Source organism: Rhinolophus ferrumequinum, chromosome 6, assembly GCF_004115265.2.
Source record: "Rhinolophus ferrumequinum isolate MPI-CBG mRhiFer1 chromosome 6, mRhiFer1_v1.p, whole genome shotgun sequence".
Taxonomy (NCBI): domain Eukaryota; kingdom Metazoa; phylum Chordata; class Mammalia; order Chiroptera; family Rhinolophidae; genus Rhinolophus; species Rhinolophus ferrumequinum.
This window is the reverse complement of record NC_046289.1, coordinates 70,765,465-70,787,337: the sequence shown is the minus strand read 5'-3', so window position 1 is coordinate 70,787,337 and position 21,873 is coordinate 70,765,465. Positions and strand designations below refer to the sequence as shown.

At 37.7% G+C, this 21,873-nt stretch overlaps 1 protein-coding gene across 1 annotated transcript; it reads left to right on the top strand.

Annotated features, from left to right (window-relative positions):
- Positions 1-2,911: 2,911 nt before the first annotated feature.
- Positions 2,912-15,449, top strand: EMC7 (ER membrane protein complex subunit 7). The gene is made up of 5 exons (XM_033106904.1): positions 2,912-3,230; positions 7,149-7,268; positions 10,750-10,888; positions 12,224-12,304; positions 14,986-15,449. The coding sequence occupies exons 1-5, from the start codon at positions 2,998-3,000 to the stop codon at positions 15,136-15,138; spliced, it is 726 nt and encodes a 241-aa protein (XP_032962795.1). The 5' UTR covers positions 2,912-2,997; the 3' UTR covers positions 15,139-15,449.
- Positions 15,450-21,873: the final 6,424 nt, after the last annotated feature.

Here is a 21,873-nt window from a genome sequence, read left to right as displayed (position 1 = left end):
AAAGCCAAACCCAGGCTCTTAGTGGATGATGGGCATTTTTAAATATTAAGGGAATTGGCTCCAGTTTACTTGAATGAAAAAGATTAACTAATCGACTTGAAGTAAGTGAATGAGGGCTGAAAACACAAAGAGCAAAAAAATCACTTCAGACAAATAGCAGGGTATTTGGGGACTAGCACAGCTGAAATTTCCTACGCATTCTGCTGGTATTATAGGCACACCTCGTTTTATTGCACTTGGCTTTACTGTGCCTCACAGATATTGCTTTTTTTTTTTTTTTTTACAAAGTGAAGGCAATTCTCTCCACCTGCAAAAAAAAAAAATTGACTCGTTTTATTGTGATACTTGCTTTATTTTAGTGGTCTGGAACTGACCCCGTAATATCTCCAAGGCATGCCTGTACTCTATTAAAGAAAAAAACACAACCCATTGATTTAATATAAGAGAAGTAGCCAAGGGTATCATCCTCTTTACTTTGCAGTCAAACCTAATGACCAGCTATCTCTTCTATGACAGCCAGCATATGAATAGTTTCAAAAGCATGGTGACACTGAGAGCTGCTGACAAACAGAATATTGAGATGGGTGTGGGGGTGGGGGTGGTGGCTAACACCGTCATCAAAGATTGCTACTTTAAATGATCATGAAAATTCTAGATAAGGACGGCGGCTGTTTATTGGCTGATTCAAATTGTAAGAGTTCGAAGTAAATTCTATTATATACTTTGAGCAATTTTAGCTGCTGCCTTTATTTTTAAAAATAGATTTATAGTTTTATAATTTATATTTCTAAAAATATTGAAAAAATCATAGAAAATGAAATAAATATTACTTGTGAAAGCCAGCGTTAACCTCTGTTGGTATAATCCAACATTTATGAAAATGCCTCGTATGGTTTTTGAGTGCTCTGTCTCTATCCTTGGTCACCCTCTTGTGGCCGTGAGAGGAAGAAGCCAAGAGCCAGGCAGCAAAAAACAAAACAGAACAAAAAAAAAAAAGCAAGAAGCCTGGATAATAAACTGATTACCTCTCACTTTCAAGATATTTTCTATAATTGAGATAAGTAGGTATGCTTGAAATCTATATGGGTCAGGACCATGGCAGGAAATAGATGAAAGACTTGAAGGGGTGATTGTAAATTATTCCTTCATTAAACTTGGGAGTATGGACAATGGCAATGGAAACTGAAAAGGATGTGCTATTGATACCTCCTATTGGCTGAACCCAACTGGAAGCACCCAGAGGGCAAAGGAACCAAGTTTTTGCAATCCTTCACAGTCCAGCCTTCCATGACACAAAGCAGAGAGAAGGGCAGAAAGTGGATCTGGCTTGGCAAACAGAGCAAGTCCAGTACAAAATATTTCCAAATTATTTCATTAAAATTATAGTTTCTTTTATAAGGCATGAGTGTAAGGGCTGCATTCTGGAATAACTCTTGTATAAATTGGCATTGAATATCTATACAATTCCTATAGTCTGCCTAAAAAACAAAAACAAAACAGATAACAGAATTTCACACTACCTGAAAACATTTCTGAGGTTTCTCTCCATCTAATGACTATGGAGGTATAAGCCTGGCATTTGAGGAGTTCAAATCATTGGATACTTTGGTATTAGAGTGACAATAAGCTACAGGAAGAAAGAGAAAGGCAGAAATGAGGATTCGGAGAGCTCAGTTGCTGTTTGCTGCTTGTTCTCTTCCATCTTTTGCCTCACATAAGTAAACTTCCCAGCTCCTCTCTGGCAGTATTAAGACCAACACCAATTACTTATTACTCAAACTACACATGTGTCTAAGACATCAGCAAATCAGTCACCTAAAGTATGTAAAAGAAAATCAGAAAATTTGGGGATGAAGGTATTTTTATTTCAGCATATTTGTAAATTTTGTATCATTTTAGAAAAGTGAAATTTTATTTCATAGTTTAACATAGTTTTGACGGTTGGTGGTGGGGAGCATTGTAGCACATGATAAACTTTTTACAGCAGATCTGCTCCTTCCAAAGATCAAATGTGAAGGAATGGCTACCTTCAAAAGACTCAGGCAATGTACCCCTAAGAGGCAGTTGCTGATGCTCAGGAGAATAAGAGTATCTACCTATGCCAGGGGCTCAGAGTACTCTTGTATCCCTCCTCCCCGACCCCAGTTTTTGTTACTCTCTCCTGGGAAGCTAACCCTAAGAATTCACAGGGCAAAAACATGCGTTTCCTTTAATAATCTTCATTAGGCATTGGTAGTAGAGAGGGTAATATTTAAGGCCAACAGAAACCTTGGGCAAATCATTTCCCTTTTTGTCATCAAGAAAATGAAAGGCGTAGAGATCTCTGAAATCTTGGCTTAGCCCCCATGCCCAACATTGGCAGGTTACCCCGCCCCCAACGTTGTTATGTTCACCATAAAACATTCAAAACAGGATGGATGGTGTAGTGTCAGATAAATGTCCCCCAACTCTCCGTTTTCACCAGAGGCAACCCTTGGTAAAACTTTACGTATTTTTCCAGCTATTTTCTATGCAGAGATACTATCTCCTTTGAACACACAAACGGGGTGGGGGGGCTTTTCATCTCATACATCTTGGGGAATCTCTCAAGTTTTTTTAAACGCTCTGGATCTATTTCTCCCAAAGCCGGAGCCTCATTTGCAGATACTACTACAGATCCTCGTCCCTCTCCATCTTATTATCTTTTACTCGCTGAGGTCCTCTACCTCCGTGGTTGCCACAGCAACACGCACATCACTTTCGCTTAGCGGGCGGCCCCTATCACTTGACGTGCTCCTCAGACAGACGTCCAAACACCTGGAAGCGCGAGGCACTTCCGCCTCCTTTTCGGCTCGCAAGTCGATTGGCGGAAGATTCCTATCCTCGGGTTTGAGCCAACAGCTCGCGCCAGAACCGGGCGAGCAGTGATGACGACACCAGCCGGCGGCGGCGGCGGCGGCGCCCGGGAGACGGGGAGGGCTTCCGGAGCTGCCGGCCGACCCGCTGAGAGCTGCTGTCATGGCGGCTACTCTGTGGGGCTTCTTCGTCGCCCTTCTGCTGCTGTTAGCAGGGGATGCCCGGAGCTCGGAGGTGCCCGGGGCTTCTGCCGAGGGCTCGGGAGGGATTGGGGGGGGCATAGGAGATCGCTTCAAGATCGAAGGGCGTGCGGTTGTCCCAGGGGTGAAGCCCCAGGACTGGATCTCGGCGGCCCGAGTGCTGGTAGACGGAGAAGAGCACGTCGGCTTCCTTAAGTGAGCATCTTGAGGGCAGCGAGAGAGCGGGTGGGATGGAAGCCCGAGGGGAGTTTCTCCTAGGAGAGCTTAGTGTCAAGACATGACGACGTCGTTGTCGGAGGGTGAAGGGGCGGGCGCCGCTAGCGGTCTGTGCGGGGAGACCTTGGGAGGCCGTCGGGCGCTTTCCCCTTCCCGGTCCCGTACCTCAGACATGAGGAGAGCAGGTGCTCGCCCCAAGGCCGGAGCGGTGGGTCAGTTATGTTAAACTCCATTTTGGCCCTGTGTGGGGACGACCACTCCTGGACCCTAGGGATGGGTGGACCCCTTATTTGTCTCTTGCTGGATTCTTCCCTTTGCGTCTCATCTGGTTCCCCTGGAATCTGGCCACTTTTTGCATTCATTTCAGTCTTTTTTTGGTAGCTTGACGTTGTGTGGAAAGATGCTAAGCAAGTGGGAATTCTGAAAGCCCAAAGGGCGTCTAATGATGACTTAGACTGGGAGACTATTTTTACTGCTTCTAAAATTAATGCGCTCTGAACTCCCAAATCTAAGCATTTTTTTTTTTTTTTTTTTTGCCTGGAGGTGGGGTTGTTCTTTTTTACACTTGAATTCATCGAGGGGTTTGCAACATAACACTTGGCATTTTTGTGAGACTAGAATTTTTCTACACTGCTTACATGCACCTGACCTTTCTAGCTCTTAGTAGAAATGGGATTTCAGGCTATATTAAAAGACGTGCTGATTTTATTAGCACTCTTGTTTTGCGGCAGCCTGCTTTTCAGATGTCTGGGCACGATTATGAGTTGTTTCAAATCTTTCAGTCGCTGCTTGGAAAGTGCAACTGCGAACTGAAAAAATATTCAGGCAAGAAAGTGTTTCTGTGGTGGATTTGTACACCAGTAGGTGGTATCTGAAAACCAGACAAATGTGGACATGTAATTCTAAATATGATTTGCAAATACTCAGATCACCCAGGTGCCTTTGACAGATGCTTTTAACAGATTAAAAGTGACAAAAATTATTTTACAATAATTACAACCATTATTTTCATGCTATTTGTCATTTAAAATCTGGCATTAGGGCATTCTTTAGGGTTTACCCTAATTAATGATGTTTTAATGGTAAAGAGCTCCTTTAACTGTGGACAATTAGCCTGAATTGAACATTTGACCTCAATTTTCTCTTCTGCCGTATACAATTCTTTTAAAAAGCATTTATTTTATTTTAAAATAACATATAAGTGATATGTTTATTGAAGAAAATATAAATAAAAAAGTGGAGATAACAACCCCTAACATTTTATTGTATCTTTTACAGCCTTTTTTGAATCACAAGTGTGCTTTATTATAAGGAAAATTTGAATATAACCAACAATACTGAAAATAATGTAACTGGCATTTACAGCCTTGGTCAGAGTTCTTTATTAAACCGGCCTTTATTTTTAATAGTAAAATACAATTTATAGTAGTTTGTAACCTGCTTTTTTTCATTTACTATTTTGTGAGCAGCTTCTGTTACCATTTTATATTCTCCTATTTGTGTGTAGAAAGGTTGATTAAGAATTAGTATGAGGAGCTTATGGTGGCGGACTTGTTGGAGAAGGGTTAGGGAATTTGTCTTACACGTGTTATGTATAACTAGCATGCAATTTTGACTTATATTTATGCTTATTGGATGGGACTTGGGACTTGGCTAATGGAAATGACAGTTCTTTTTTCATTTTATCATTTTTTTTATTACATTAGTTTCAGGTGTACTAAACAACATAATGATTAGACATTTACACCCCTCACAAAGTGGTAACCCCCCCACAAGTATACTACCACGCTGACATTGTACATAGCTGTTACAGTACCATTGACTATATTCCCTATATCGTACCTTACATCCTGTGATTATATATATATATATATATATATACACACATATAAATATGTATATATATATATATATAATTACAGTTCACATTCAGTATTATTCTACTTCAGCTTCAGGTTTACAGTGCATGGAGATGAGAGTTTTGACTGAGGACTTCCCATGCCACTTCTTGCTTTTATCACTGTGTATATAAACCATAATTTATTTAATCAGTCCCCTGTTTTTGAGTATTTAGGTAGTTTTCAGTTTTGTGACATAATGAGATTATGTACTATACTTTTTTTGAAGTTTTTATTATGAAAAATTACAGACACACTGAAATAAACAATAGCTTAGTGGATCCTTAGGTACCCATCACAATCTACTGTTTTGTTTCATGTCTCTTCTGCACCTCATTTGTTTTTTCTCTGGAATATTTAAAGATGATCCTAAACATGATTTTACTTCTAAAAACAATCTTTTTGTGTCTCTAAAAGATAAAACCTTAAATAAGTAACACAATACCATTACTGATTCAACAAAATTAATGTTCCCCACTTATCTTAAAACGCTTTTATGTAATTGTTCTTTCAAATCAGGATTCAACCTTTAATACTATACAAGGCCTACATCTTGTAGAGTACATATTTAAAGCCAAGTTTAAAAATCTTGCTATAAAAGTATTGTGTTGTATTTCTAAAGTAAAATATGTACCTTAGGATGAACGATCTATTTGTTTTTTATTTAGGCAATTACTTCCACTGTTATTTGTACCTTTGTTTTTTTCTGGACCCAGAAAAATGTTTTGAAATTCATTCAGTTAGGGTCCCATCAAGAAACAGAAAATACACTCCAATTAGAATAACTCAAGTATAGTTTAACGAAAGGATTAAATAATGTAGTCATGGTGTAGGGAAACAACCCTGGAGTTGTGCAGTTCCCTAGAGTTTACAACCTCAAGACTGTCATCATCTCTAACCCGAAGGGAGAAAGGGAAGTAAAGGTTACTAGAACCTAGAAGGGAAGAAAGGACTCCTTTGAGAGGAGCTGTGTCCCTTGATATAGCCAGTCACAGGTGGAATCTCAGTGAGAGAACTAGAAGGGAAATATATTAAGCTCATTTTCTTCTCTTCTTCCAGTGTGCAGAAACGAGAAGGGTGTAGAGTGGATCTGAAGGGCAAATGAAAGACATCCAGATCAGGAATAAGTTAACTCGGTGTTTACATTTCATTTCTGTTTTAGTTTAGTGTGTTCTTGGAAGTAGCAAGGAACACCGCCTCTTCTTAGTAAATACTGTAGATTTGGCAGGATCAGTTATTCCTTTTAACTGAAAGAGCCCAATGATTTAAGAAGCATTGTTTTAAAATATTACTAGAATTCTGGGAATTCTCTGATAAAGTTGGTTCTTTTAAAATCATTTGTTTTCCTGAAACAGAAACTTTTTCCTTAGAATGGCAGTTTCTCCTTATCAAAACCAATTAATTTTGATCTTGAACATAAAATTATCAGCTCTGGATAGGATGGTTTTCTAAGTCCAGTAGGTTTAGAAGAAATCGGTTAGGAAAAGGTAGATAGTTTAAACTATAAAAACAGAAAGAAAGAAAAACAAGGAAGTGCATATTGAAACTAGAAAAAAAGCTATTTTAGTTAAGAAATTGTTGGAGGGGGTTGGCAAAATTGGAACTAATCACATTGTAGTAATAATGTATATTGGTGTTTCCTTTGAATGAAGACATGGCTTCAAAATAAGAACTGTGCTTCTGTCACCTGTTATCTCTATCCCACAGAAGGAGTCGGAGTACATTCTATGTCAGGGTTCTCTGCTGTTGTGCAGTGTCTGAGGTATTTTCAGAACCTGTTCAGTATAATTATGAAATTGAAGTGGGGCAGCTCTTGCTAGTTTTGGGGTTTTTTGTTTGTTTGTTTGTTTTTTGCTAATTACTCTGAATGTCATTCTTGGGGGAGTTGCTTTGGGAGTTAACAGTTATTTTAAACATAAGAAACATAAAATGATTTAAAACATAAGAAAATAATAAGCTGTTGATCAGAAGTGACTAAATATGTCTTTTATTTTTCCAGGACAGATGGGAGTTTTGTGGTTCATGACATACCTTCTGGATCATATGTAGTGGAAGTTATATCTCCTGCTTACAGGTTTGATCCCGTCCGAGTGGATATTACTTCAAAAGGAAAAATGAGGTGCGAGCAAATGATTCCATTTTTGTCAAACTGTAGCCTACTGAATACCTGATTATATATTCCTTTTAGAATTTATAATTAAGGTTGAAAAATCTTTAATTTAAACTATAGGTATTCCTTAAAACATTTAAAACATTTATAAATTTCCATAGTTCTTCCTTTCTGAAGAATATTTAGATTGCAATAGAAATTTAGTATTTCTTAGGAAAACCATAGATCACATTGTGAGGATCATGATAAGGAAAAGAAAAAGAAAAGCATAGTATTAAAGGCTGGCAGACTAGGAAAAAGTTTCAGAATTTCCAAGTACATGAACACATGCTTGGCAGTTGAGGTGAGAAGAATTTTGGACTAATTCAGGCCGTGCCACAAACCCATTTACAGGTGGAACTAGTTGTGTAGGTGTCCACAGTGTTCAGATTCAGCCTTTTATTATAACTCCCAATTTATTTATTTTTTTATTGTTACCTGCTAATAGTGTCCTTTTGGTCTAATCTGACCAGGAAGTATATGAAACAATTTTATTTATTTGTTTTTTTTCTAGCTTTATTGAGGTATAATGAACAAATACGAAACAGTTTTAAATGGTAATGTATCTTCGTTTAAGCTACCACAAAATTCCACCATCTTGTTGTAATAAAGCACGTGTCATGCGTAGGCAAAAATAATTTTGGGGTTAGAGGAGCTGTATGTTATTATCGACCTTTTCAGTATGTGCCAAGCCTATTTAGGTTGATTTGTAGATGCTCCAAATCAAGCTGATATAGAGATGTATTCAGCTAGTACCATAATATGTACAGTTGAGTTAATGTTTACTCCTAAGATGTTTTCCTTTTTTCTTTGCTTTTTTTTTTAACATTGGAAGTTTTCAAAGTATAATATGCAAATATGCTATAATTCAAATTAGTTCTAGGGTAACACATAGAGCTGTCTCATCCTTTATATCAGCTGCGTATTAGTCTATTGATAGATTTGCCATCATTTTTATAACCAGCTTCTGCTGATGGAGGGGTAGGGTTTTCTTCCTTCTCTTTTAGCACATATAGGGAAGAGACACAGTTATTCTGTAATACTTTAAATTCTTAATATTATCATGAAACTAGTATCATGATGGCACTAAAAATATATTCTTTAGAAACACATTACTTTTCCCCTCTTTTTGAAGTTCAGTTCTTGTCTGATTCTACTTTGTCTCAATTCTAATCATATTTCTTGCTGTTGGCTATTTAGAGCAAGGGTGAAGCTTGAATTGAAGGTAATACCTTGCAAATATGTTTATAAATATTCTTTGATGGAATAAGTGGATTGTTTCAAAGTAGATGAACCTCATTAGGTACTGACTTTCTCATGTCTTTTTAGAGGCATGAAGATTTTAAAAAATACACATAGGTAAAATTCTAGTATGTAAATCTTAAAGGATTTATCATGACTTTTTATATATTTTGAATTGCAGTCTTGGAGTGGGGGTATGTAAATTACAGTATACATTATATGTAAGTTAAAAAGTTTTTTTAATATTGAAACACTGAATACTGGAGGGAATGAGAGTTGTTTAAAAGGGGGGTACTTGTCTATTTAAAACGGTAATTTATTTTTATTCTTTTTACTCTATTTCAATTTTGAATAAAGTAGTCTAAGAAAATAGAAATATTTTTCTAAGTATAAATTTTATTTGCTTTTTTACCTTGTGTAAAGAGTACTTCATGTTTTAGCATTTAAGGAGTAGTTGCAGCAGTGGGATTCATATTCTCACATCCATTCCTGAGGATTGGATGCCTGAAGCATAGGTTAAAAAACCAACAACAAAAAACAAGGCCCTTGTCATTTTAATAATTGGGGTAGGACAGAGTAGAGAATAAAGTGGGATTCATATAAGATCTTAATATTCTTGACCAATGTTTTCTAAGCATATTTGGTGAGCTAGTTTCAAATATATGTGGGACTTCTGTTTCTGACATTTTGGCAGAATGTAAAACCTTATCAATGCTAGATAAAATTTGACAGACATTTCTTTTGGAACGTATAGCTCCATAAAATGTGAGGCAGATTGCCAAGGGATAAGCTATAAATCACTTTCCTACCTGGAGGTTTTAATATTCTCTATCCAAAAGGCTTAGATTTTATTAGTGTGCAGGTAGGAGGCAAGCCTTGGACTTGCTTGGCATCTTAGACTTGGTTCCCATTTTGACCCTTGGTACTAAAACCCAAAAGACCAGACTCCCGATCTGGCCCTTGTTTTGGGAGGCAGGGAGGAGTGTCTCCTGAACATTGATAGTCATAATTAAACCTTCATTGAAATTCGGAGTTGAATGTATTACTTCCTGCGTGATTTGGAAACCTCCAAGCTGAGCAACTAATAAGATGGTCCCTGGTTATAACACTGGGCTCTTGGCAGAGACAAATTCATAACCTCTCTGGAGGGAGATACTCTCTACCCAGGCCCACGTATAAATAGAGTTTACTTATAAAATACCCTAGAAAACAATACACATTGAGTTAGCAGATGAATCAGACCTCCAAGAACTTTAGATATTCAAATTATTGGATATAGACTATAAAGTAGTTGAAGGTGTATTTAAAATGCTTAAAGTAATAAAATAACTTTCTGCCATAAGAAACAAAATACTACCAAAATAGACCATAGATAGTTGAAAAAATAATAGACTGTCTACAGTAAATGTAGGCATTGGAATACAAAACTCAATGAATGTGTTAAGCAACTGAATAGAGGTTTGATGAATTGAAGGATTAATCACAAAAAAATTAACCTACACTATTATATTATAAAGGAATGTGTACTGTGAAAGTGAGAATTTAACAAGATGTGAAGTAAGAATGAAAAGGTCTAACACATGTCAAGTAGAATTTCCAGACGGAAGTGATAGAGAAAATAGAGAAGGCAGTTTTCAGAAAGTAAGCTGGTATATGTGTGAACATAGGTGAAAGTTTTGATTAAAATTAGTGGCATTTCTGTGAAAACAGTGTTACCTACAGCACTGTTGTGGGACTACCTTAAATCATAAATTTTTCCTGTATAGCCTTGAAAATTGGGTGCACTCTATAGTGCATATCTCAGATAATCAAAAAAATCAAGTCCAGCATTTTTAGTATATTTATAATAAAATAAATTCATTACTAAATAGAATCAAAGGACTTTAAAGGTGGAAGGAGTCTAAAAGAACTTTTGATATAACCAAAGAAGTTGAGAACTTAGGTCTAACCCCACAAGCCCAGATTATAACAGCTACAGCTCGAAACTAGGTCTCTTGATTCCAAGTCGTGTGTTCTTTACATTTTGCTAAATATTTTAGTGGTACAGATAATGCACCTTTTATCAGATTTTCAAGATAAAAAGTTTAGATACCAAAGTATTTGGAAAAAGCTAAAGGTTATAAGGCATTGCTAATATATTGTAAACAGTTCTTTTAACTAGTAATGTTTTAGTAGGATTACTGATGATTTTTTAATGTTGCTTTACCAGAGCAAGATATGTGAATTACATCAAAACATCAGAAGTGGTCAGACTGCCCTATCCTCTCCAAATGAAATCTTCAGGTCCACCTTCTTACTTTATTAAAAGGGAATCATGGGGCTGGACAGACTTTCTGATGAACCCAATGGTATGTATCAGGCTACAGTAAAATGTCTTTACTAATCTCTAATTTGCTTCCAGGCAGTTGAACACTTCTCATCCCTGTGAGATAGAAAGCTGAAGTCAGCTTGTTCGATGAAGGATAATTGTGAATAATTTGTGGATTTCAGGAAAATACTGCCTTGGTGGCTATATAATGAAAATGAATATAGTGAGAATTGCTAGAATATGGTAGATTTGATGTTGAAATGTGCAACAGAAATTGGATAAATACTTATTTATGATGAAATGTTTTAAAATTCAAATAGAGGAAGCATATGTGGTAAGTCATATATGGAGCTGTTTCCTCTTTCATATAACCTGCATCGGTGAGTGTGCCCTCACTTATTAGCCAGGCCCTATTCATGGCATAAGTAAGGTTTTTTCTTTTTTTCCCTCTTTTTTTTTTTTTTTTTTTTTGGCATGTGTAGTGAGAGAGAAGTTGTTCTGTGGTAATTTAAGTATTTGGTATTATGAAACTGATGTGATGCTAACCACTAATTAGAATAACAATAATAGAATACATTCTTTAGAAACAAATTGATTTTGTTTTTTTATTTTTGAAAGTTGAATTATGTTAGAGTTGTCTAAGTTTTGATCATATTCTTTGCGATAGCTATTTAGATCACGGAAAGGAATGTTTGGGGTTATACATGCTCTAGAGAGGAATAAATTAGTACCTACAATCTCCTATCTGGGATAAAGAAGCAGGAGGGTAGAGTGGATGGGAGAAGTCAGCACTGAGACTCCAACACTTACCGAGGAGTATCTTCCACGTTCTCATTTCTGAAATTACATGGAAGCATATCTAGTACTATCAGCTTCTAGGTCATTTTTTTTTAAATTGATCTGTTAAAGTAATTGCTTAGTATTATGTTGCAGGTTTAGAGGATATACATTAATGAGAGGGGAAATACAGTGTTTCCTCCCAGAACTCCAGTCATCTGGAAAGAGAAGCCAAGCTGCCCATCAGGATCACCAATCCCAGTGCCAGACTGCAGACTGAAGAACGAGGATAGTTACGTTTGCAAACTATTTGTGTTAAATAAGACTGTAAACGGCAAAAATGATAGGTGGCGCAAATATGGAGTGAGGTGTCTATAAAACCAGACATGTATAGATAAGGCTCTTAGATTCTGCAACAGTCAGTCATCGAGGAGTACCTTGCTATCAACAGGGCTAGTTCAGTAGAGTTGAGGTAGTTGCTGCTAGTTTTATTCTGTATACAACATTTAAATCTTTAATTTTATCACTGGTTGCTAAATGCAGGTTTTGTTCTACTGTTAAGTGGGAAAAAACGTTTTCTGAATTTTTCCCCCCACAGGTTATGATGATGGTTCTTCCGTTGTTGATATTTGTGCTTCTGCCGAAAGTGGTCAACACAAGTGATCCTGACATGAGGCGGGTAAGATGAATGCCCACCTATGGATTTTTGAACCATATTTTGATGCCTGGTCTAGCCAGTGTGGCTGGATGGCTTGGGTCTTTGCAGCTTTATCTTAATTCCTAAGCCAAATTCATCTAGAGGTTGTGTTAGAACAGTATTATGCTTAATTTGTTGTTTCCATTGGACCAGATACATTCAGTTGATTCTGCTTGATAAAGACCTGCGTCTCTTCACATAGCTAAAGCATTCTACTTAGTACTAGTCTCTGTGTGCCTCGCTTGTTAAATAGTACTGCATAGTGATCCTGGTACACCTAACCCAAATCTTTTGGAAAATGATAGCTTCTTATAATCTATCCTTACTTTATAAAACTTTTCAGAGTACACATTTATTTATGTGTTCAGACACACAAAAGACATTTGAATAACCAAGGGAGAAAAATAGAAGAGAGGCTTTCAGACTCCTCACCACAAAACTCCTGGTTTGGGAAGGGGGAGAGGAGTTATCAAGTAGGATCCTTCAAATTTAGTGCCGTTTTGTCTTTTTTAAATATTGGCTTTTATATCAGATTATCAGTTTTTTAAAAAACCATTGTCCATTCTCCACCCAAAAACCATCAACAAATATCTTCTGACTATTTCCATTTTATTTAATATATTGATGTGTTGACCTCTTATTCGTTGCTGTAAAAACATGTATTAATGAATTTCTCGGTTCTGGGTCCTGGGGAATACACAAATGAATGATTATGTCATCCCTGTCGTCAACAAACTCATAACCCAGTTAAATGTAGGACATGGAGGATTTATTAAAAACTCTTCTTGCATCAGGGGAGAGTGTGTGTGTGTGTGTGCGCGCGCGCGTGTGCGTGCGGCGCGCAATGGGAAAAAATAACGTATACATAAAATAAAAATGTTTGCTGAGGTAGGAGACGATTGCTCGTAAGTTCTATAAAAGGTAAGGCAGTTTGTTGCAAGCTGGAATGGCCAGAAAAAAGCTTCATGGAAAAAGAAAGCTTCATGATGTTTCAAAAGTATTTTGAAAGTATTTTCAAAGTATTTTTGAAAGATTTCAAAGTAGTTTCCCCCCTCTTCTGCCCCCGACCCCCACTCCGGTTTCAAGCCATGGTCTCTCAGTCTAGTTGTGTAGGACACAGCTCCCTGGCCCATTTGCTGGTATTATGAGTCTACACTTCCCGCCTCCCCCCCCAGCTAAGGCAGTCAGTTGGCTGCTCATAGCAGCTCACAGCAGGCTCTCGCTGGCTGCCGGCCACTCACACTGGCTGCCGGCCACTCACTGGCACCGGCCCGCTCTCTGGTTGCCCACGGCAGCACAGCAGCCCACGGCAGCACACGGCAGCTGGTGACAACCTCCAGCTGCTCACAGCAGCCCAGCTCCAGGGGAGCCATTGTTCACAATCTTAGCTGTAGAGGGCGCAGCTCACTGGCTCATGTGGGAATCGAACCTGTGACCTCGGCTTTAGGAGCATGGCTCTCCAACCACCTGAGCCACCGGGCCAGCCCTCAAAATATTTTATTGCTAAATTTTGTCATATTTACTTCAGTGTTGTCCGGAAAGTATACATCCTATGCAATCCTTGTATGTGTTAAGCCAATTAACTCTCTGTGGCATCAACAGAAGGCAACATCAGAAATTCATTACTTGCAAAGTGCTTTGCACATGGTAAGCAATATAAAAAGTTGTTCATTCAAGAGCTTCAGAATTGAACAGATTCAAAAATAGAGTTGGTATATTTTTGCAGGGACTGGAGACCTGGTACCATATACATTTAATTCTTGATTGTTAGGGCATGTTAACATATTTGATTTATGTTTATAATGTTTCTTTTCCTGACTTTTTTGTAAAAGCACTTTCTCTTTGAAAACCCATGTATAAATTCTACCTTTGGGGAGAAAGCCCAAGCTAATACTCAAATGTTGTTCAGTTTTACATAATAGATAATAATGCTATTTGCTATTTTTTTCATGTCTAAACTAACACAATTTTATGTTCACTTTTGTAATGTCACACAAAATTCAAATGAAGCAGATATTACATTAATATTGTTGAAAGTGGAACAGTGCTTTATAGATACTTGGCTTAATAAGGGCGATGAGAAAACCTCAAAACAGACTGTGCCAAATCCTTCCACAAGTCCTGTCCTTCCACTGACTTGTGTTGCTTGCTTTCGGTGCTGTAAATGAGGTCACCCAAGTCATACAGCATAGACTTATTACTAAGGGCCTTGGGAATCAAGTCTTGGAAATACTGCAGCTATCTTCCAAACTTGTCTGATACCTTGATATTCTGGTTATATGCATCTAGAAAAACCATGAGTTTTGAAAAACACTCATTAAAACAATCAGAAAGCATTTTAATCAGAAAACAAAATAAGATGGCAAAAATATGATCACATATATCCATTATCAGAGAAAATGTCCTTTATAAAAACAAGCTGAATCAAATCCTAGGCAAGCATTTATTGGACATTTACTAAGGAGTAAAATAAAATGCTTAGTGGTATAAAGGAGATATGAAACATGGTTTCTGAAGTGCTGTTGGGTATGACATTAAATTGTTGCTCGAACCAGTGCCTTTTATTTGTTTTAGTCCTCTCCTTCCTTAGTGGAAATGTTAGTTGTTCGATGACTCAAAGGATCCCTGTGCCTTTCATACCATTGTGCTTTGTCTTCCTGTAGGAGATGGAGCAGTCAATGAATATGCTGAATTCCAACCATGAATTGCCTGATGTTTCTGAGTTCATGACAAGACTCTTCTCTTCAAAATCATCTGGCAAGTCTAGCAGCGGCAGCAGTAAAACAGGCAAAAGTGGGGCTGGCAAAAGGAGGTAGTTGGGTGGTCTGGAGCTGGCATTTGCACAGACACGGCAACACTGGGTGGCATCCAAGTCTGGAGGGAAAACCGTGTGAAGCAACTACTGTAAACTTGAGTCATCCTTAAAGTTGATCTCTTACAACCGTTGTGTGTGATAACTTTAGTACATGTTCTGTACTTGGTACACAAGAAAACCCAGCTTTCATCCTTTGTCTGTATGAGGTCAATATTGATGTCACTGAATTAATTACAGTGTTCTATAGAAAATGACATTAATAAATTATATGAAGTACTATACATTATGTATATTAAAATGTCTTAATCCAGAGGGGAAATTATCTTGTCATTTTTTTCCATTTAATGTTTCTTTTATTCCAGACAGTTTTCTTCTCTTTTATTATCTAAGGCTTGAAATTGACCCTTTCTGCTTAAAAAGAAGTGGTTGATGTTTTTAGAGCAGCATGCACCATGGTTTTTGTGTTAGCTAGACCTTTCAAAATTCTCAGCCCTGCCCTGCCATTTAACATACTCTGATTTTTGATGTAGGACCACATGTCCCTGATGTAGTTTCAATTTTCATTATTATAGTTAGTTTCAGAGTATGGATATGTGAATAAGAATAAGTATTATCAATTTTTAAATTCTGGTTACCGTCTGTGGCATTCATTATTGAGTGTCAGCTATGTGCTGTGATTCAGGGCAAGATACAGAGATAATGTCCAGTGCCTGTCCTCAGGGGAGCTTCCTGGAGGGAGGAAGCACAAATAATGATGAGTGGATGGCCAGGGGAAGGACGCGCCGCAGCAGGAGGGCCCTCTAGGGTCTGAGGATGGAAAGTCAACCTTAGCGCTCCATGTCGTCATATTGGTAGTACAGCACAGGTAGCTTTTGAATCCCCTCACTTCTCCCATCATTGATTCTCAGAGGTGTTGGAATAGAAATGACTGTTTTCCAATCAGGAGTATCTCAAAAACTTCATTTCAGTAAGTTGCAAAAATTTCACGTCTTATCGGTGGTTTTAATTAAAGAGGAACTCTGAGGCTATGGTACTGCTTCTAGTAGAGGGCGCCTATCCTTTCCTGTTTAAGAACTCCCCTGTCGCTTTCTTCAAGTTATTAAATCAGCAAAAGAAAACAAAAAAAAGATTGGTTCCAAACTCTTATTTTTTCTCTTGTAGTAGAGGTACGTAAGTTTTCTTTTAAAGAAATAAATTCCAATGCAGGACATTTTATTAACTATATCTGTGTTTGTATTATAACACCAAAGATACCAAACTGGTTACATTGATTGGTTAAGGTGAGTAAACTGGTTAATGTTAGAACTAGGTCTTTTAAAATAGTCGTTTATTGAAAAATGACTAAAATATTACAACACTAGTTGAGTGAAAGTTGTAATTTAAAGGTGACAGGATATAGTTAAGAGTCATAGTTGTATGACCAGAAGTCATCTTGAAAAATTTCAAAATCAAGATTGTCAAAATTTGCACATGGACTACCTAAGGACCAAGAAATTAGACAGCACTTCCAAGGAAATTACCATTTCATGTGTTAATTAAGAAACTGTGGCTATTTTACATAGATTCTAACACCATCTGAATATATATATATTCATATATATATATTCATATATATATCATATATATAGATATCCTTTATATTGAGGAATGTTATTACATCAATTGTGTATAAAAATCTTTGCATAGAACCTTCATCAAATGCTTAGTTTATCAAAAACAGGTGCAGGAATGATTATATATTATTAGAGAATATTGGGTTCAGTGCAAAGAGCCCATTTAGCAGCTAACTTGCTTTGTGACTTTGGGCAAGTCACTTTCCCTTTTTGGACCATGTCTTGCTTATTGTATTTCCAGTATTGAGTGTGTAGGCACATGGTAAGTGTTGGTTCAATGAATAAATAAATGGTCCTCAAGTTTCCTCATCTGTAAATTGAAAGATTTAGATAAGACCTGTAAATTCCTTTTCAGATCTAAAATTCCACTATCATTTTTACCCAAGTTCCATTATTTCCTACCCATAAGAACCATATGTTCAGTGCTAACATGTTCTTTTTTTACTTCCTTGGGTTCTTTCTGCTATTCCCCATTTGGATACAGAATATTATGTTGCTTTTTTTTAGGGCCTTTCTTAGATTCAGTCTACATATAGTATCTCATTTAAAAGGCGAGTTTTATGTTTAAATTTTTTTTACATCTACGAAGTTAAACCTGAGAAATGACTGTCCAAAACAAATCTTTGTTATCCATTCTTGCCAGGAAGTCCTGAATGAATTCATAGCACCCAAGTTTTTTTTTTTTTTTTTTTTAAGATTTTATTGGGGAAGGGGAACAGGACTTTATTGGGGAACAGTGTGTATTTCCAGGCCTTTTTTCCAAGTCAAGTTGTTGTCTTTTCAATCTTAGTTGTGGAGGGTGCCATTCAGCTTCAAGTTGTTGTCCTTTCAATCTTAGTTGTGGAGGGCACAGCTCAGCTCCAGTTCCATTTGCCGTTTCTAGTTGCAGGGGGCACAGCCCTTGCAGGAGTCGAACCGACAACCTTGTGGCCGAGGGGACGCACTCCAACCAACTGAGCCATCTGGGAGCTCAGTGGCAGCTCAGCTCAAGGTGCCCTGTTCAATCTTAGTTGCAGGGGTTGCTGCCCACCATCCCTTGCGGGACTCGAGGAATCGAACTGGCAACCTTGTGGTTGAGAGCCCGTGTTCCAACCAACTGAGCCATCTGGGAGGCAGCTCAGCTCAAGGTGCCATGTTCAATCTTAGTTGCAAGGGGCGGAGCCCACCATCCCTTGCAGGACTCGAGGAGTTGAACCGGCAACCTTGTGGTTGAGAGCCCACTGGCCCATGTGGGAATCGAACCGGCAGCCTTCGGAGTTAGCATGGAGCTCTAACCCCCTGAGCCACTGGGCCGGCCCCTGTTTTTTTTTAGTTAAATTAATTTTTTTTTTAATATTAGTTTCAGGTGTATATAACACTGAAGTTTTAAGCAGGAGTCGAAACCTCAGGACTCACCCTGGGTCTGATTAACATTTTGAAAAGATTCAGGATTTTACCTACCCTGCCCAGAGTAGTAAAGTATCTTATTTTTCCCTTGCGTTTCCTCTTACAGGAGGGAAGAAGCAACTATTCAGCATACTTTTTAGTATTTGGAAGGGTTCCCAGATCCCAACAATGAATATCAATAATGATAAAGGAGAGCTTTTTATTTAAGAGGTCACTCAGACTTTCAGGAATTTTGGGGGCTTTTTAGTGCTCAATTAAAAGAAAATAGTAAAACTCTTTATTAAATATCTTTAAAACATTAAAACAAGTATTTTAATTTTTGTTTATTGTCTTTCAGGTCACATATAGACATATTTTTATGTGTTTACAATCGTGTATGTACCATTTTGTATTTAAACCCAACAAAAATTCTGCTAAGCACTAATCTCGGGGAACACAGTGGTAGCTAGTGGCTGAGTCCTCTAGTTCAGTTCAAGGAGTATGTTTAGACAGGACCTAGTAGTTGTACTGTGCTCTTCTTGTAGCACTTTAAGTGTGATTATTATCATCATTTTTTAATTCATAAATTATATGAGAATATCCGATTGGTAAAAAGTGTTTTATTCAGGAGAACTTGAAGATAGGTTTTGCAAAATGCAGATGTTGCCTATAAACTATAAACATCGTTTTAATATTCTTGAAAAAAAGATGATAAAATATTAACCCTTTTGTCACGATGGTCGGATATATCCGAATGAATATACCCAAATTTTTACACGTAAAAATAATGTCACTTATATACAAAGCAGCTCAAATTGTTATTAAATGCATAGAGTAGTCAAAATGTCAACTTTTTGTTTTTTTGTGGATTTCTGACGCATTTTGAAAAATAAAACTTAAAATCAATTAATACAGCAAAAGAGTCAAAAGAGCTATTTTAGAAAAAATCCTCCCCAAATACCACCAAATATTAGCATATCTTTTTTGACACAGTAACACTAACTGTATTATGGGAGCATAGGGGAACCGAAGCCTTTCACAGTGGCTACAGTCTGGTTAGGACTGAGCCAGCCAGACAAGCAAAGCTGAGAAGAGGGAAGAATAAATTAAGGTCAAGTAGTAAAGAAGAAGAATGGGTTGAGCCATAAACACTAGTTGTGCAGAGCATTTCCAATAGAAAACTTTTGACAGGGCATTTAATTCCACTAAAATTTAATAAATTAGTAATTATTAAAAATTCATATCTATCTCCTTATGTAATTTTGAAATCAATTTTCCATATATATGAATGTAACTCATTTATTCTCACTTTTAGTGAACTACTACATTTGGATTTTAAAAAGTATTTCTAAACTAGTAAAAACATTAGATAATATTCAGAATTAAATGATCATGAAAATTTGGCATGAAGATTAAGAAATGGAATCATTCTAGAAGTGTGATGAGATGATTCATAAGGGATCATGAGAAGATACATGAGGAAAGCTTCCTTGCAATAACTGCTATCATGGAATCTTTCCATTACACACAAGAAAGAAAGAAATATACCATTTTGCATTTGTCTCTCCACAGGACTGGATGGACCAGCCTTTCCACCCACAGCTGGTGGGACCGAGGGTGGGACTTGAGCCAGTTAGTGGGGTGGTACTGGATCATAGAAGGCAGTATGTTGACCTGAGCCGCAGGTAAGCAGAATCAACAGTGGAATCTGCAAGTCTAAAGAATCTGGCTACCAAAGAGTATAACAAATGCCAGGTGGAGAACATGATGACCCCAGAGAGCTGGAGAGAGTAGCTAGCTGCCAGATAACCTTCCAGTTCCATGGAGGCTCAGCTACTCTTCCTGCGGTGGATTCTGTGAAAGCCTCTTGCACCCCTTCCCCTACTATCTGCACTCTAACCCCTTACATACCATCTATTCTAAGTGAGTAATGTGTTCAGTTTTAGCCTGTAAAAGGATGCACAGAGGAGATCTAGAAGAAAGCTGCCAGTGATTAATATTCATGTTTATCCAAATGATTAATTTTTTTCCCCCAAATGATTCTATTGACCTCATGAGTGTATTAGATATAATTTAGGAAGGATTGAAGGGTCCAATTTTTGCGGTTTGGTAAAGAGAATGCTGAGGGGATTTCTCAACTGGTTGTTAATCCCTTTAAAGCAAACTTTGGTCAGCTGTGTACCACTCCATGAAGTCTGAGAAAGGAAATGGACTTGAATGGCAGCAGAAGGCATTACAGTTGACCCATGAACAACACGGCGTTGAACTGTGTGGGTCCGTTATACATGATTTTTCAGTTGACTTGTGCAGTTCAAGCCTGAGGTGTTCAAGGGTCAACTCCACGGTTAGGCATCTGTGTGTGCCCGAGGCCGACTAGTTATACATGGATTTTTGACTGCGCAGGAGGTGGGCACCCCAATCCCCAACTTGTTCAAGGGTCAGCTGTAGTTGTGAAGAATTTCTTAACATGGTAAACAAAATCGTCAAATGCCACTGACTATCAGATTTACTTTTCTTGAAAGTTCTTAAAAAATTGGGCAAAAAGTCACATCTTAGGATGGTTTGTATATGCACCTAACTGGCGGTCTCTCAAATTTTCTATCCCCAAAAGTAAATGATTTTATTCTCAGAATGTGAAGAATGGTAGGATCAATAAGGTATCAGTGGAGGAGGAAATGAGATACAGTAACACGGACTGTGGGGAAGGGGAGAGGAAAATCTAAACTCTGACAGTAAGAGATTTCCTTTCTTTAATGTACATCTGTTGAGTTGTTATCCAGTTTACCCCTTGTAACTGGTTCTCCCCTGAGGAATGGGTGCAACCGGAAGGAGTGTTCTCCCAACAGCTCTATTTGTGGAATGTGGCCCTGCTTTTCTGGGCTTAGCTGATTGGTCCAGGGGGGCATCTAACCCAGGTGAGGCTGAAGGGTGTTCCTTGGGAATTTGAAATTAAAACAGAGGAGCTAGTGGAGTAGATTGCAACATGTAAACTTACATGATGTTCATGTCTATATATTCTATCCTGTAAACTACAACAAAAGAAAACAGTTTCCAGAGAGAAAGTATAGAATGAAGCAGATGTACAGAAGAGCTGAAAGAGAAGATGAATTTTGAGAACTGTACCTTCATTCAAATCCTTTCCTGAGGTGGCTGTGTTTTCACCCTTGGGGTCCATGGAGCATTGCTCCATCCTATAGAATCATGTTTATCTGTTAAATTAGCTAGTAGGTTTCTGTCACTTGAATCCAAGTGGCGTAATTTACACACTTTTCCAGAGCTGATCAAAATGCTCTCTAACCCGCTGAAAGCCTCCTCCTTTTCCCTTAGTCACACAAAATTGCTGTGTTGTCTCCATATCCATCTTGAATGAATGGGTCCGAAGGAACTTTCTGACTTAAGGGAGAGGTTGGGTGAACACGTGCCCTGGCTTCATCACTTACTAATTGTATGATCTTGGGAAACCTTGCTGAGCCTCAGTTTTATCATGTGTACAACGGACCAAAAGCTTCATCTGTGAAATAGGGGAAATACCTGTTTTATGAGAACTGTTCAGAACACTTCACATGTATTATCTCATTTAATAGTCACACTAACCCTATGCATGTAAGTCCTCAATGTATGTAATTATTAATAATATTAGTTTTCAGATGAGGAAACAGGTTAAATTTTACCCAAGCTCACCAGCTGGTAACATAGAGCAAATCCTGTTCACTGCTTCCTGTAGTGTTTTTCTTGCACTAAAAAAACTGAACATTCAT

Excerpts from the sequence above, each read along its gene's own strand:
- EMC7 (XM_033106904.1), top strand. The coding sequence starts at position 2,998 with ATGGCGGCTACTCTGTGGGGCTTCTTCGTCGCCCTTCTGCTGCTGTTA. Across the intron at positions 3,231-7,148 it reads GAGCACGTCGGCTTCCTTAA|GACAGATGGGAGTTTTGTGG; the intron begins GTGAGCATCTTG and ends TTATTTTTCCAG. Across the intron at positions 10,889-12,223 it reads ACTTTCTGATGAACCCAATG|GTTATGATGATGGTTCTTCC; the intron begins GTATGTATCAGG and ends TTCCCCCCACAG.